Source organism: Protobothrops mucrosquamatus, unplaced genomic scaffold (assembly GCF_001527695.2).
Source record: "Protobothrops mucrosquamatus isolate PMUCROS unplaced genomic scaffold, P.Mucros_1.0 scaffold7293, whole genome shotgun sequence".
NCBI classification, from domain to species: domain Eukaryota; kingdom Metazoa; phylum Chordata; class Lepidosauria; order Squamata; family Viperidae; genus Protobothrops; species Protobothrops mucrosquamatus.
The window spans coordinates 1-15,705 of record NW_015393095.1 but is presented as its reverse complement, the minus strand read 5'-3'; the positions used below and the strand labels follow the sequence as shown (position 1 = coordinate 15,705).

Genomic DNA, 15,705 nt, shown 5'->3' with positions numbered 1-15,705 from the left:
AGGAGTTTAGTGATTTTGATAGCAGTGAATTTGGCTTTCTGGTTTGCCTGATGAATAATGACATGTAATTTTTAGTCTTTTCTTTTGATAGCATTCCTAAATGAAGCTGGCTTTAATTTTGTAAGAAAATGCATTCATGCAGTGGAAACAAGAGGTATGTATTAAAGGGTTGATCTAATAAAACCATTGCAATTAAACCAAACAATTAAATAACTAATTAATTAACACTGCAATTAAATTAATGAATCCTTACCCTTTGGGGCCTGCTGAGCACATGTAAAACTTTGAGAACAAGTTCTCAGTTCAAACAAAATGGTTGCCTTGAGGGGATTGCAGATTCGACTATTTTCAAAGTGTCTGCACTTGTGGGTGTAACTTATTGCAAAATACTAATTGTACCCATGATATTAACTACCAACCACCAGTTTACCTCTTTTTTTTTTTTTTTTTTTTTTTGGGCAGGTGGGAAACTTTTAAATAAAATGTTGGGCTGTAGTTCTCTATACTTGTTATTCCTATTTAATGAAAGCAATGCATAATTTATATTTCACCTTTGCAATGCCCTCTCTCAAAAACATTAGGCTGCTGTTTATCAGGGGGATCACTCAGTAAAACCCTAAATTAATCTAAAAATTTAGGCCTTTGGTCTTCAGTGATGTTCAGTGATGTCATTACTAAGCACTTTCTTTGTGCTTGAAGTCTCTTCACTCAACTTATCTTAGTTGACTGATTTAAACATGATTCCAAGAAGACATTAAACTGTGCAATGCTATACAAGACTGGCTTTTCAATCCATTAAACCCTGCTTGTACATTTCTGGTTCATTGTATTGATTTATTAATTCAATCATTTTACATAGCCACCCATCTTATGAACGTGACTCTGTGTGGCATATAAATAAACATCTTTAAGAAACATTACACATCATTCCACAATAAAAGAGATCATTATTACTATTCTTAATAAAGACCAGGATAGAGCATCTTTGATGTTATATACAATGTAACCATCTCACCATTTCTCCATTTATAATCCGTAAACTGCTTTATAAAGGAGATAGGCAGCATAAATTTCCCTGAAATCCACAAGCCTGCTGAGATAGCTACATTTTGAGGACTTCCAGAAAGTTAACAAGGATGGGGCCAGTCTTATCTCTGGTGGGAATGACAGGATAGGTGCCATGTGCAAATGAATTATTTCAAATATCTGTGTCAGACATTGCAGAATTTTTCTTTTGTGTGGTTGGCAGCAATACCTATGACATTGTTATTGCATTATTCCTCAGTTCCTCCTCCTCCTATATTAATTTTATCCCAGTGATAACCTTGAGAGGGAGATTGGACTCAAAAACTGATTGACTCCAGATTGCTGAGAACTTGAGACCATCATACTTCACTGGCCTTCTCGTTCCTATTCTAAACAGGGGCTCTTTTGTCATGTGACCAGGTTGCAAAGAGTGATGGGCTTACTTGTGAAAGTGGGGGGTGGGGTGGAATGTGCCCCACAAATGCACTCAGGCCCTATGGATTTGTGAATGCAATAACCATGAATCACAACAGTGGCAAGGTGACAAGACTGTCAATAAGTGGTGTTGAAGCATTCATAATGGATAAAGTCTAACTACATTGTATTCTCATTTATCTTTGAAGGTATTACAATCTTGGGATTGTACCGGATAGGGGGTGTGAACTCCAAAGTGCAGAAGCTGATGAACACCGTCTTCTGTAAGAATATAATAATAATAATAATAATAATAATAATAATAATAATAATAATAATAATAATAATAATAATAATAATAATAATAATAATAATAATAATAATAATAATAGTAAAGTTGGAAGGGACCTTGGAGGTCATCTAGTCCAACCCCCTGCCCAGGCAGGAAACCCTATACCATTTCGGACAAATGGCTGTCCAGTGTCTTCTTAAAAACTTCCAGTGTTGGAGCATTCACCGCTTCTAGAGGCAGGTTCCACTGGTTAATTGTTCTCACTGTCAGGAAGTTTCTCCTTAGTTCTAGGTTGCTTCTCTCCTTGATTAGTTTCCACCCGTTGCTTCTTGTCCTGCCTCCAGGCGCTTTGGAAAATAGCTTGACTCCCTCTTCTTTATGGCAGCCCCTGAGATATTGGAACACTGCTATCATGTCCCCCCTCATGATGTTAGATGTTCATTGTACTTCAGTATTTTATTGTGTGTTCAAACAGAATCTACTTGAATATATAAGCAAAATAAGCTTGTATTTATCCAACAGCCCTGCTTATTGGAATGTTCCTGTGAAAGAAGGAATTCAAGAGGGAAAAACCCATCTAACTGTTTTAATGGTTAAATATTAATTCTTCCAAATATGCATCTTGATTGCTGACTACCATTTCCCATTTGCATGTGAAAATATTGCCAGTTGGATGAAACGTGCAGAAAAAAATTAAAGCCCTTTCCTTGTATTATCCATTTGCCTCCAAGAAAGCTGGCTGAAATAAATTATGACCATCTTGGAATCAGATGAGAAATTTAATTCAGTTAAATTCTTCAATTGCTAAATGATTAGCATTAAATTTACAAACGAGCTTATCAATTTGCTAGGGTAATTGCATTATTCGTAAATGCTGAAACCTTAAAATACTGTTTCTTGCTTCTTTTCCAATTTTATTTTTTCCCCAAATTTAGTTCAGCATTATTTTGATGAAATTTTATGCATAAAATAATATAAAAACACCCTAGAGTCTAGACAATAGTATACTTTGAGACTATATATATAAGATTTGTAATGTTAAGCTGAAATCTAAGCACAATATGACATCCTAATAAAAAAGAACAGAGTTCTATTTCCACAACATTTATAATTAAAGGAACTGCATTATTATTATGCAAAATAAAACTTATATAAAATAGCCCTCCTATATGGAAGAGAACCTCAGGTTTTAAATACATGAGTCAGTTTGGAATCCTTTATAAAATTCCTTTTCATTTTGGAAAGTCATCAAAATTGGTTGTAAAATAATTCATATATGGCATTCTTTCATAAAATTACATTAATCAGTCTTTCTAGATTATGTTGGACAGATTGTATTTCGCTTAGTATATGTTACCATATCTAGTGGCAAAATTCTTGTTTTGATTATCATTTTGGTCCCTAGTTTTGAGAAATATTTTGGAGATTATGAGCAATTAAATTTCTGTTGTTGCCAGATATATTTCAGGAAATTATTGAGGAACTATTTATTTCAGATTATTGTAACTTCTAAGATGCTTCCTTAAACTTCCAATAAAAATGAGAGTTATTCAGTAATCAAATTTAAAACCAAGCACAAATTTTTAGTCTTTTGAAATGCTGGAACATTTTGGTATTTATGCAAGATAATCAAACAGTGGCAGAGAATGAATGAATTGCCAGTGACACTGCTAGCAGCTGTAGCTTGGCAATAGAGAAGGAACATAAAAGCCTTGCCAGATTAGGCTGTAGCTCATCTGGTCCATCATTTTGTATCCCGCAATGGCCAACTGGGTGGAAATGGGAAGTTGGACTGGAGAGCAAAACCCTCATTCACTCTTTGTTTCCCAGGAATCAATTTTTAATGCATTCTGCTTACTATTTAAAAAATAATAAATGACCAACACTGTTAATAGCTGTTGACAGCCTGATCTTCCATGAACTCTTCCTAAAGATTTAAATTGATGACCATTCATTATAACAGCTGGCAGCAAATTCCACAGTTTATACCCAGTTTTTCTCATGATTCAATAATTCAGTAACTCCCTGCATCTGGTTTCAGTAGCTGACCTTGAGTTGTAATATTGTAAAGGGTGGGGGGATTTCTATCCATGTTATCTATGCCACACATGAATGTTCCCTTAGTCCCCTTTTTTGAGCTATAAAACCACCAGTGTTCTTGTAATGAATGGGCACATCCTCATTGACCCCCTCAAGGTGCAGCAAGCCCTTCTCTTCCCTACACTCTCTTCCCTTCCATACTTCCTCACATTTCATCATGTACACTCAATAGACCAGGCATTCAAGTCTGCAGCCAAATATCCAAGGAGATATTCCCTTGTCAGAGATGAATCCTCCTAGTTTTGGGTCCTCCATTAGCCACCATACCAGGGGCAAGCAGGAAGATTGTTCAAAGTTTATTTCTGGTACCTCGTCAGTATCTAGCATCACTGTCCTAGAGATAGGTGTATCAGACTGGAGTTGCTTCTGGTGTATAAACTACCTTGATGTTTGGCATCAGCCCTCAAAGAGTTCCTTGACCTTGTCACTGGGCTTCTTGTGCTGAGGTTCAATTTCCATGCTCCAGGTCCAAGGTCAGAAGCAGTTCATGGGCATGTCCCAAATTATCTTCCTCATACTCATGAAAGATAGTATGTTGATCTGGCCTTCACTTCAGAGTCCATGGAATAAGATCCAGATATGGAGGACATTATTACCTATTCTTTATCATGATCAGATCACTTCCTGTCAATCTGCAAATAGTGCTCAGATCTTCAGAATCCCAAGAAAGTTTCTGATGAGCACTAAGAGCCATCTGTGGGTGAGATGCTGCCCCATTGTGTTGTATCCCAGATATTATTATGACTTTGATTTCCTTCTTTTGAAGGATGAAATAATCCATACCAGTAGTTAAACTGTGTTGGAGCAAAATTGCATATAGTTTGTCAATTAAACTACTTGTTCCCAATCATATAAACTTTTAATATTGAGCTACTTTTACCCAAGTACTGAATATTTGAATATGTACAACTTTCAAGGCTTCAAGTGATGACACTCCTAGTAGTGGTGTCTAAAGTTCCATTGGGAAATGGATTCATCCAACTGCTCTCTCTTTTAATAGCGCCTAAATCTCCTCCTGATATGGACATTGATTTGGAAATTTGGGACAATAAAACTATAACAAGTGGGCTAAAGAACTACCTCAGGTAAGCATAAGTCATGCAAAATTCCAATGTCTTAGGGCAAGTGCTTGTCAGTATCTCTGGCTTATACTCTTCAAACTCTACTGTAATGTAGAGAGCATAGTACGGTGTTCATAGCCATTGATATAGTTGTCTTATTTTCAGTGTATTGTGAATGTTTCCATTTTAAATTGAGCTTTTCCTAGTTGATATCTAATGCTTACAACACTGGGCAGTAAATTTCTTTAACTAGTTAATTTATTTGATCAAAACTGCACAGCATGGTTCACTAATTGGCTATTAGACTCACATAAAACAAGTACAAGTATCTCATTTGTTTAATAAATCCAGTAATGTAGGAAGTTGCATTGTCAAGGAATGAAAAAAAATGAAGGTATATATTTATTCAGAAAGCAGATTAGTCTTGAATGCATTGTCTTGCATTCTAGACAACCTAATATTGATTTCACTTAAGTGAGCCCTCCAAATATTGGAGTGTAGAGTCCTATCAAATTTGACTGTAAATGTACTGGAAAAGTTGTTAAGAGCTCAGACATTTAGAGGGACTATTAGAACAAACTTAAAAGGATTTGAGGTTGCATAGCTATCAGAATTACTTCTACAGTTTTTTTGTAATAACTGCTGATTGGAGCAGTATTTTTGATAGGATCACCTGAGGGTTTGACTCTTAAGTACTTCTCTTTAATTTAAACATCCTTAGAAGTTTAACTCTAATCAAAGGAAAAATTACTAAAGGTTATCAAAAATAAGGAGGCAGACTGAATTTAGTTAGGGAAGTTGTACCTTTGGAATCTTAAACTTCCTTCTTCTTCCCATAATTCAATGAAATCATAGAAGATAGCCCCTTGTAGCATCAAACTAATGTTCATTAGTCTCTAAACAAGCAAAGCAATCAAACCCATTTAGGACTTGATGAGAAATCACTAGAAATCCCAGATCTGTAGGCTAAAAACAACCTAAAAATGGCAATAATATATCACTACTGTGCTGTGGCCAGGAAAATTACATGGTCTCAAGGAGCCAAACTTGATATGAGAAGGTCTTTACCTTTGAGAACATACAGCTGGGAAAGAGCAAAGCTGTAGTCCAACTCATCTGGAGGTCACCAGCTTGAAGAAGGCTGCAGGAAGCTTTTATTTATCACTAGTTGTACCCGGCCACGCGTTGCTGTGGCTCAGTCTGGTTAAATGGAAAAGAAAGAAAAGAGAAAGCGCACGTTTCTAATATGTTTAATTTCACAATGCTTGTGGGTATACAATATTTTTTGTTGTTCCATTGTCTGTGCATCAATTCCAACGCAATGTCACACGAAATAATTAAATCAAAATGAAAATAAATCGAAATCTATGAAAATTCAATTTAACAATGCAATTGGAAACATTGAAATGGAATCGTAAAATTGGAAATTTGGAAATCATAAATGGATCGTAAATCGGAAACATTGAAATGGAATGGTAAAATCGTAGCGTGTGTTGCTTTTACGTCCAACAGATGGCGCTGTTTTTCAAAAACATGTTTTTACCTGTCACAGGTGTGACATCTATATAATATAGGTATATAAAAACACGCGGGTATTCGAATGCAACGTTGTGTCAAAATTTCAAAGCAATCGGTGAAGAACTTTCGGAGATTTAAGATTTTGAACAAACGAACATGTACATTTTTATTTATATAGATCTCTCCTTCTAGCTGTGTGACTATTTAAGGCTTCAGTAGTACTATCCATAACTCACAGCCATGCATGCGAGTTTAGAATGGAACTAAGGCTAATGTCTGCTTTGGAATTAAATGTGAATATCTTCAAAATACTACATTCAGCCTCTTTCAATCACTAATTTTTTTCCTCAGGTGTCTTGCAGAGCCACTCATGACTTTCAAGTTACACAAGGATTTCATCATTGCTGTTAGTAAGTGAAAAAAATGAATGATAATCCTGGTGTCGGGACAAACTATATATAATATACATATTAAGAATTCAGGTTTCTTTATAGATGTAGGTATACATACACACACACACTGCATTCAAAGTATTCAGACCTTCAATTTTGTTATGCTGTTTTCACTTTGTTATTATGGGCTACTGAGTATAGATTAATGAGAAAAAAAATAATTTCAACAACTGTAGAATCAGGCTGCAGCATAACAAAAATGGGAGTGGGAGGTGAGTTCAGCATTTTCATCTATATGTCCCATTTGCTAATCATGCCTTCTTTTGTCCCCTTCCTGCTGGTAGCTTTTGATATTCATATGACTATTTTATCCATTTCTATTTCATAACTTTCTATTTGTGGAGGGCCTCATGCATTTCTGTGTGGTGAAAAATCAGTAGTGCTTAGACGTCTGGTGACATCCTTTGTCAGTTTCTGTTTGTTTAAAGAAATCTTTAGCAATAGCAATAGCACTTAGACTTATATACCGCTTCACAGGGCTTTACAGCCCTCTCTAAGCAGTTTACAGAGTCAGCATATTGCCCCCAACAATCTGGGTCCTCATTTTACCGACCTTGGACAGATGGAAGGCTGAGTCAACCTTGACCCTGGTAGTCGGGAGAATTAGCCTGCAATACTGCATTCTAACCACTGGGCCACCACGCATTTCATTTTTGTTACTGACAATAAGTAGCATGTGATGTAGTGATGATGATTGAAGTAGCAGAGATTTATATAGATTCTTAGAATTGGAAGGAATCTTAAAGATCATCTTAATCAATGCCTTCCTCAGCATAGGATCCACTAGCTAGAACATCTCAGACAGGACCTAGCTTCTGTTTGAAATCACTTAGTACAGGAGACCTCATTGGGTTGTTATTCTTGTTACTATCTTTTTAACAGAGTCTGATGACCAGAATTACAGAGTGGAAGCCGTCCATGCACTTGTCCACAAGTTGCCAGAGAAAAACCGGGAGATGTTGGACATCCTGATAAAGCATTTGGTCAAGTAATAATTGCTTTTTATGTGGGTTGTTTATAATCATAGGAGGAAAGAGAGGAATTTTAGTGCTGCTGCCTTAAATCATATCCCAAAACAACAGTTATAAGCAGGGCTTTTTATCTCATAGAACGCCCAGAATGGAGTTCCGGCATCTTTTTTTGATGGAACCTTGTAGGGTAGGCAAGGCGAGTTGTATGACGTGTGTGAATTCCAGCACCTTTTTTTTTTTTTTTAGAAAAAAAGCACTGGTTATAAGTATTCATGACTGGAAATGTATTTATTAATTAGCACCTCCGGGAGGTTCCCAATGCGAAGTAGCATCCATTCCATGATCTGTTTACATATTTCTTTTCTGGCAAAGAATTATTTTGTAGAAGGTTACTCCAGGCTGACTGACCATTCATCTTTTCATATATATCTGAAAAAACTCTAACTTAAGATGCCAGTTATGTCTCTTGTTCCTGTTGCTATTTAGGTGGACACATTGCTATTTGTTTGAAAATTCTTGTGTATGTGTGTTTGTGTGTTTTAGCTTTTCAAAAACGTTACTTAAAGAACATCTGGATATGGATCTGCCTTTGATGTTTATAACCATTTCTTGGTGGAATGAAATAATGGAACATAAGGAAGTCAGTTCTGTCTTAGATTAACTCTCAAATGGATTTCAATTAACAGTCCCTACATTTAACTCTATATAAATGTTTGTGTGGTTAACATGTGTTCATCAAAAATTTTCAGCAATAAGCAATGATATCCAGTCATTGGATTCACACATTCCATTTCTCTTCCCATGACTATGTATTTTTGATCTCTGGCAGCCAAATACAATAAAAGATGCAACTGAAACTATCAGGGTTACTTTGGTGTGGTGGTTAAGGTGCTAAACCAGGACTAGGAAAAGCTCACAGTATGACTTTCAGGTGTCGTTTGTTGATCAAAGAATTACTAAGCAGATCTAGTATTTTATCTATTGAAAATTTGCCCATGCTGTCACATAAAAATACAAAAAATATAAAAGATTGACAATATTTTATCCGGAAATATAGCACAATAAAAGTAGACTTTCAGGAAATGGATATTTTCTTTAATGTAATGACATAAATTTCATTCTCTTATTATTTCAGCCTATTTATATTCATTATCCCAAAATCAAACTATTACAATAACATTTCTATCTCATTAGTGTTATGAAAAAGCTATTTTCTAAAATTTCTTCAAGAAACTAAACCTTAATTCCCATTTCAAAAATTTATGTCCAGTTATTATTTGTCAAGGCAATATCAGCCTCACTTTTGTTATCTAAAAGATTCAATTTGTCACCAAGGTAGCCTAAGCTTTTCTTGTTAAGATAATAAATTACAGTAATATGGAAACTGACATCTGTTTTACTTCTGTTTTAACTTTACTTACTCAATATTCTTTTATTAGTCAAGATATGAAAATCTTTATAAGGCATTCTAGCTGCATACAAAGTTATGTGTCTGCTTTAAACAATATGAAGCAATAAACTATTCCAACTTTAAATATTGTATTCAGTAATATGTAATAGGGTTAGCTTATGAAATTTGGAACTGCTTTAATATGAAGGAGATTATCTCTTTCATATGTGCTGTTCTTGGTGATTATCACCAAGAACAGCACCCTGCATCAAGTGTGTCCAATGTGTAGGACAACTTACTCTGAGATATGAATTCCACAATGAGTCCAGGTGACAAATGTTCCAGAGAAGAAATAAATATATAAATATAGGATGCATCCACACATACAACTCTCAGTAATGAAAAGAGCCTCCTTAATTTAGGGATTTAGGGTTAATTTAGGAGCTCCTTAACTAAATCCTTTGCGGACTGGTGGGGTGGAGAGGATGGTTTCGTGCGAGTGGCAGGCAAGTGTGTATGCAGCTCCATTTGCACAAATGGAAGCATACACACACACCACTCGCACAAATGGAGTTGTACCCTCACGTGCTCGCCTGCCACTTCCATAGCCCAGTTCCAAACCGGCTGCAGCCTGGTACTGGGTTGCAGCCTGGGGGTTGGTGCCTCAACATATGCCAGATTACACCTATAAAGGGTGGGGGGCTCAGTGGCTCTGTGGTTAAAGACATTGAGCTGCTCAGCTAGAAAGGTGACAGCTCGGGTTCGAGACCCAAGTCCCATGTGACAGGGTGAGCTCCCATTCCTTGCCTCAGCTCCTGGCCACCTAGCAGTTTGAAAGCATGCAAATGAGAGTAGACTAATAGGCACCACTTCGGTGGGAAGGTAACAGCATTCTGTGTGCCTTTGGCATATAGCCATGCTGGCCACATGACCACAGAAGCGTCTTTGGACAATGCTGGTTCCCATGGCCAAGAAACAGAGATGCGTACTGTGCCCTAGAATTTGACACAACTGAACCGGGAAGACTTTTTTACACAAATATAACATGCAATTTTTATATGAACAAGATATCTGCAAATCATCTGGTTGGGGGGGTTGATGTAAAGGATTTCCTATCTTATCCTTTCATTTGCTAAATCCATAAGTACCATTTACTGGGGACATGTTACAAATTGACCATCTGTATGTTTTCAAGAAAGTGCCATATCAAAGAATGAGTAATTTTGAGAAAGTGGGCCAGGTATTGCATCCTAAGATGAAGTAGAGCTGTGAATGAATAATCCAATAAGATTAGAAGCTTCATGTTGAACCATATAGATAAGCCTTGACATACCATTGTAATTGAGCCCACAATTTTGGTTGTAAATCATGACAGTCATAAAGCAGGTTACCTCTTGACCAGACCCAATTTTATTACCTTTTTTATGCAAATACCACACTAGTTAAGTGAATCTATTATTCGCTATGAGGATTTTTTTTCCCCAGAAACTGGAAATAAGTACTGGTTTCCAGCAAAAACATCATAAATCATGGTCAAGTGATTGCAGGGCACTGCAAGTGGCGGTAAATGCGGGCCAGCACCCACAATGCTGCCACATGACCAGGGGGAGTCGGTTGTTGGAACTTCAAATCCAGGTCATAAGTAGCTTTTTCTGGATCCATTGTAACTTTAAACAGTTGCTAAGTGATCGGTCATAAGTCAAGGACAACCTATAGTCTAAAACAAATTTTTTATAAATTTCTGGATAGGCGTGACTTTTCCTGTGATCATGTTACAAAGTTTTGGTGTTTGGAACTGGCTTGTGTGAATTGATTTGAATTAGGTAAACCGTTGGTGGCAATAAATTGAATAGATGTCCATTAGCATTTTGGAAAAATGGTATTTATATATTCTAATTTCAGCTAAGCCCTGCCAGCTACATTTGTTTGTGATTCTTTTTTCTAGGAAAAAAAAAGTTAAAAAGAGTTTCCCTTTCACATATAAAATAAAGGGTTATATTGGATTTATATTTATTGGGAAGAAACCTGTTTTTTAGAGGCAGTGTACATGGGATGCATTGCTTAGTATTTGTGTTAATCAGTAGAAATTTTATTCCATGAGAAAATAGCTTGGGAGGAAAACTGGAATTAACAAAGTCTATTAAATATTTGAAGCTCTGCTTAAAATATGTAGAATGTTTAAATCATTTAAATATTTAAATTATTAAATAGGAAAGCCTGTTTCCAAAATTCCTACAACAGTATATTCCTCACCAAAGAGCAAATAGTTTCTGTCTTTCCAAAGAATGTTATCAAAATAAATTACACCTTTTACTTAATATAGACATAAATGCAATGTCCAGTTATATTGAATGGAAATGAAATGCTAGTGCATGATATCTAAATTCTACTATTATTTTAATTGCTTATTTTCAGGGTGTCGTTACATAGTCAGCAGAATCTCATGACAGTCTCCAATCTTGGAGTTATTTTTGGTCCCACGTTGATGAGAGCCCAGGAGGAAACAGTGGCCGCTATGATGAACATCAAGTTTCAGAATATTGTGGTTGAGATTCTCATTGAGCATTATGAGAAGGTAGAATGTCATGAGTTTTACTGAAATCTATGGTTAAAAAAAATATGAAATTCAACATTATATTACTTTAATAACTGTAGGAATATAAATGTCTTGGGTTTTTTAATCAATAGTGAATAAATTGAATGGTTTATTCAGTCAACAGCAGCATAGCATTTCCTGGAAGTAACCTGCAACTTGGGAATCTTCCTATACTCATAGCTCCTATTTGAACAGCAAGTGAAAGGAAGAAAGGAGAAAATCTCTATGAATGTTCAGCCTATTGAAGAGATAACAAAAAGTAGCTATGACGACAGTCCTCAAATATCTGAAGAGCTGTCACACAGAAGAGGGAGTAAATGAATTCTTTGTGGTCCCAGATAGCAGGACAAGAAGCAGTAGGTTAAAAGTATAACAAAGGAGTAGATACCAATTATTGGAAGAAACTTCCAGACTGTATCAGACAATTTAATGGGCTATCCCATGACATAATAAGTTTTCGCTCACTAGATCAGTGCTTCTGAACCTTGGCTGCTTGAAGATATGTGGACTTCAACTCCCAGAATTCCCCAACCAGCATGACTGGTAGGGAATTTTAGAAGTTGAAGTCCACACATCTTCAAGCTACCAAGATTGAGAAACACTGCACTAGATTATCTGATCAAAGGGTTGAGAATCATCTTTCAGAAATGCTCTAATATAGAGGTTTTCAACATCTTTCAGATTATGGAAACTATTAGTTAAGAAAAATTCTAGGCAAAGCTTTAGTGGAAGAAAGTTGACTGCATTCAAATGAACGTTTTTCACCCCTTAATCTCTAATGGAACCTATTAAGGTCTCCTAGGATTCTGTAGGACACAGTTTGAGTACTTGTTCCACAGGATTCAGGACTAAGCGAAGGGTTGGACTAGAAGATTTTTAGGCCCTTTCTTACTCTGTCATCAGTGACCCTACTTTTAAAAAATCAGCCAAGATCAGCTAGGTCAGGGGCTGGCTGGCTCAAGAATTCTGGGAGTTGAAGTCCACGAGTCATAAAAGAGCCAAGGTTGCCTACCCCTGAGCTAGGTGATGCCACATTCTGTGACATAGTAAATAAAAGATGCTCATTATAAAATATGTATTAATTTTGCTAAGAAGCAGTTTTTACCGCCAGTATATTCTGAAAAAGAAGAAATAATCTGGATTGATCTGGAATAAACAGGGTAATATCAGAATCACTATGTGTACCAAAAGTTAGAATCTCTTCAAATTGTTCAGAATTGTAAGTGTCTGCAACGTAGAGGAATTCCTTCAGTTAATAATGTAGAGTAGCTTTCTTCACATTCTTACATTCCGATATTTCCCCAAATTCTATATGAGTTTGGGAAAGGGAAGCCTCAACCTATGAAGACAATAGGATGCTGTGTATTGTCTTATGTAATATTAGAATATTGCATCAAGTTTTGGTCACCGCAATGTAAAAAAGATGTTGAGACTCTAGAAAGAGCAAAAGAGCAATTAAGATGATTAGGGGATTGGAGACTAAAACAGGAATTGGGTATATCTAGTTTAATGAAAAGAAAGACAAGGGGGAATATGATAGCAGTGTTCCAATATCTAAGGATTGCCACAAAGAAGAAGGGGTCAATTTATTCTGGAAAGCACCAGGACAAGAAGCAATGGATGGAAACTAATCAAGGAGAAAATCAACCTAGAACAAAGGAGAAATTTCCTGACAGTGAGAACAAACTATCACTGGAACAGCTTGCCTCCAGAAATTGTGGATGCTCGAACTCTAGAGGTTTTTAAGAAGAGATTGGTCAACCATTTGTCTAAAATGATATAGGGTTTCTTGCCTGAGCAGGGGGTTGGTCCCTTCCAACTCTGTTATTCTGTAATTATTAAATTATTTTGAAGAATTTAATGTGATACTCAAATTGTACAGAAAAAACTTCTACTGGAAACAGATGACTCAATCTCTCTGCCTAAGCAAATGCAGGTATTCCCAAAGATTCTCAACAATATGTATGTTTGCCTTTATTGATAGATATTCCACACAGCCCCAGATCCCAATATTCCTCTTGGAAAGCCTCAATCCAGATCAAGCTCAAGAAGGACAAGAGCAATCTGTCTCTCCACAGGTCCTCGCAAGCCTAAAGGACGATATACTCCATGTCTAGCAGATCCAGATAGTAAGTGCATTTGTTTCTGTTAGCACTGTCTGATTTCTCACAGTTGGTTATAAATGGGTGGTAATAATTGTGTTGCTCTGAGCACAAGGGGTGCTTCTCTACTGAGCATTTTGGGCTATTCACAGTGCACCTATCTGCACTTTTTCATTTGGGCTTTTCTTATTTATTTAAAATATTTATATAGCATATATATTGGAACATTTATATATTTCTTGTTCCTTTGTTTCATTGTATGTTTATAACCTTTTCCCCCAACAAAATCTAGATATGCTGAGGCAGAATTAGCTGTCTTAATTGTACACAAAGAGGATCTTTCTTTCTTCCTCTCCTGACTCAACCAAAGATATAGGAGGGATCATAGGGTATGGTACAAAGGCACATGATGCAATTTTAGATTTAGTGATTATCTGACTAAAATACTTCCTGGAAGTTTATTTGTATTGCTCTGAGCTTCATGCTGGAAAAACCCCAATATATATAAATGTAAAATGAGTGTTCAAGAGCAATTAATCACACTAGTATGTGAAGGGCAAATGTTTCTTTTAGCCATTTGTGACATCAAATTCCAGTGGTTTCATTTACAAAATAGGACTTCAAATATTCTGATGCTTGTCTAGAGCCGTTCAATTGACTATTGAAAGCTCCATGAAGACGTCTTCTTGGGACCTTCATCTGGCATGGAATACTAGTACTAGCACTTAGATTTATATACTGCTTCATAGTGCTTTACTGCCCTTTCTAAGTGGTTTACAAAATCAGCACATTGCCTCCGACAATTAGGGTCCTCATTTTACGAACCTTGGAAGGATGGAAGGCTGAGTCAACCTTGAGCTGGTCAGGATTGAATTCCTGGCTGTGGGCAGAGTTAGCCTGCAATACTGCATTCTAACCACTGCGCCACCACAGCTCTTACATACCATATAGCCATAAGCCATTTTCTCATACAGTCACACTCAAGATGTTCAGATTCATGCATTCTCATGCCATCATTAATCTGTATGGGTTTTGCTACACTTGTGCAGAATCATGAAGTAAATATTGTTCTGGTAAAGTCAATTGAGATCATATTGCATTTCTGTGCATATTAGTTAATAGCAGGTAGTGTTGTTTTCCTCCCAGGGGAAAGCAAAGAAATTTGAGAAATGTGGGGTCCTTGGTGCTCTCTGAGCTTGCTGATTTTCTTACAGACGTTTCATTAGCAAGCTAAGTAACATCATCAATGCTGGCTAAATTTGAGAAATGCCATTTATTGTTTTCATCCACTTCTCTTAACCTTTCCACCTTCCAGGTGATTCATACAGTAGCAGCCCAGACAGCACTCCAATGGGCAGCATAGAATCACTGTCCTCTCACTCTTCTGAACAGAACAGCACTACCAAACCTGCATCTTCTCAATCCAGGGAAAAAACAGGGGTTGTTCCATGGATTGCGTCATCGCCATCATCCAATGGACCAAAAAATTCTGGGCTTTGGACCACAAGTCCTGAATCCTCCTCAAAGGAGGATGCAGCAAAAACAGATGTGGAATCTGACTGTCAAAGTGTCACATCTGTTACCGGACCAGACAATGTGACTTCACCAGGAGACCCAGCCAAAAGAGGATTGTATAGTCTCTCTGGAATGAAAAGATCATCAGCTTTATCTTTAAGGTCTATCCCTTCTGCAGAAGGTAATTTTTGAATGATCCATTGCTTTACTGTCAATAGGTTATTTAATGGTTTGTGTGTATCTATTTCAACATTGCAAATCGAGAAAT

At 36.6% G+C, this 15,705-nt stretch overlaps 1 protein-coding gene across 1 annotated transcript; it reads left to right on the top strand.

The window, feature by feature from the left end:
- Positions 1-99: 99 nt before the first annotated feature.
- On the top strand, positions 100-15,618 carry LOC107300512 (rho GTPase-activating protein 42-like; the record flags this gene model as incomplete). The annotated part of the gene is made up of 8 exons (XM_015829835.1): positions 100-154; positions 1,650-1,724; positions 4,833-4,917; positions 6,763-6,821; positions 7,746-7,851; positions 11,640-11,799; positions 13,805-13,949; positions 15,238-15,618. Coding segments are annotated over exons 2-8 (952 nt in total), but the record flags the coding sequence as incomplete, so codon positions are not given.
- Positions 15,619-15,705: the final 87 nt, after the last annotated feature.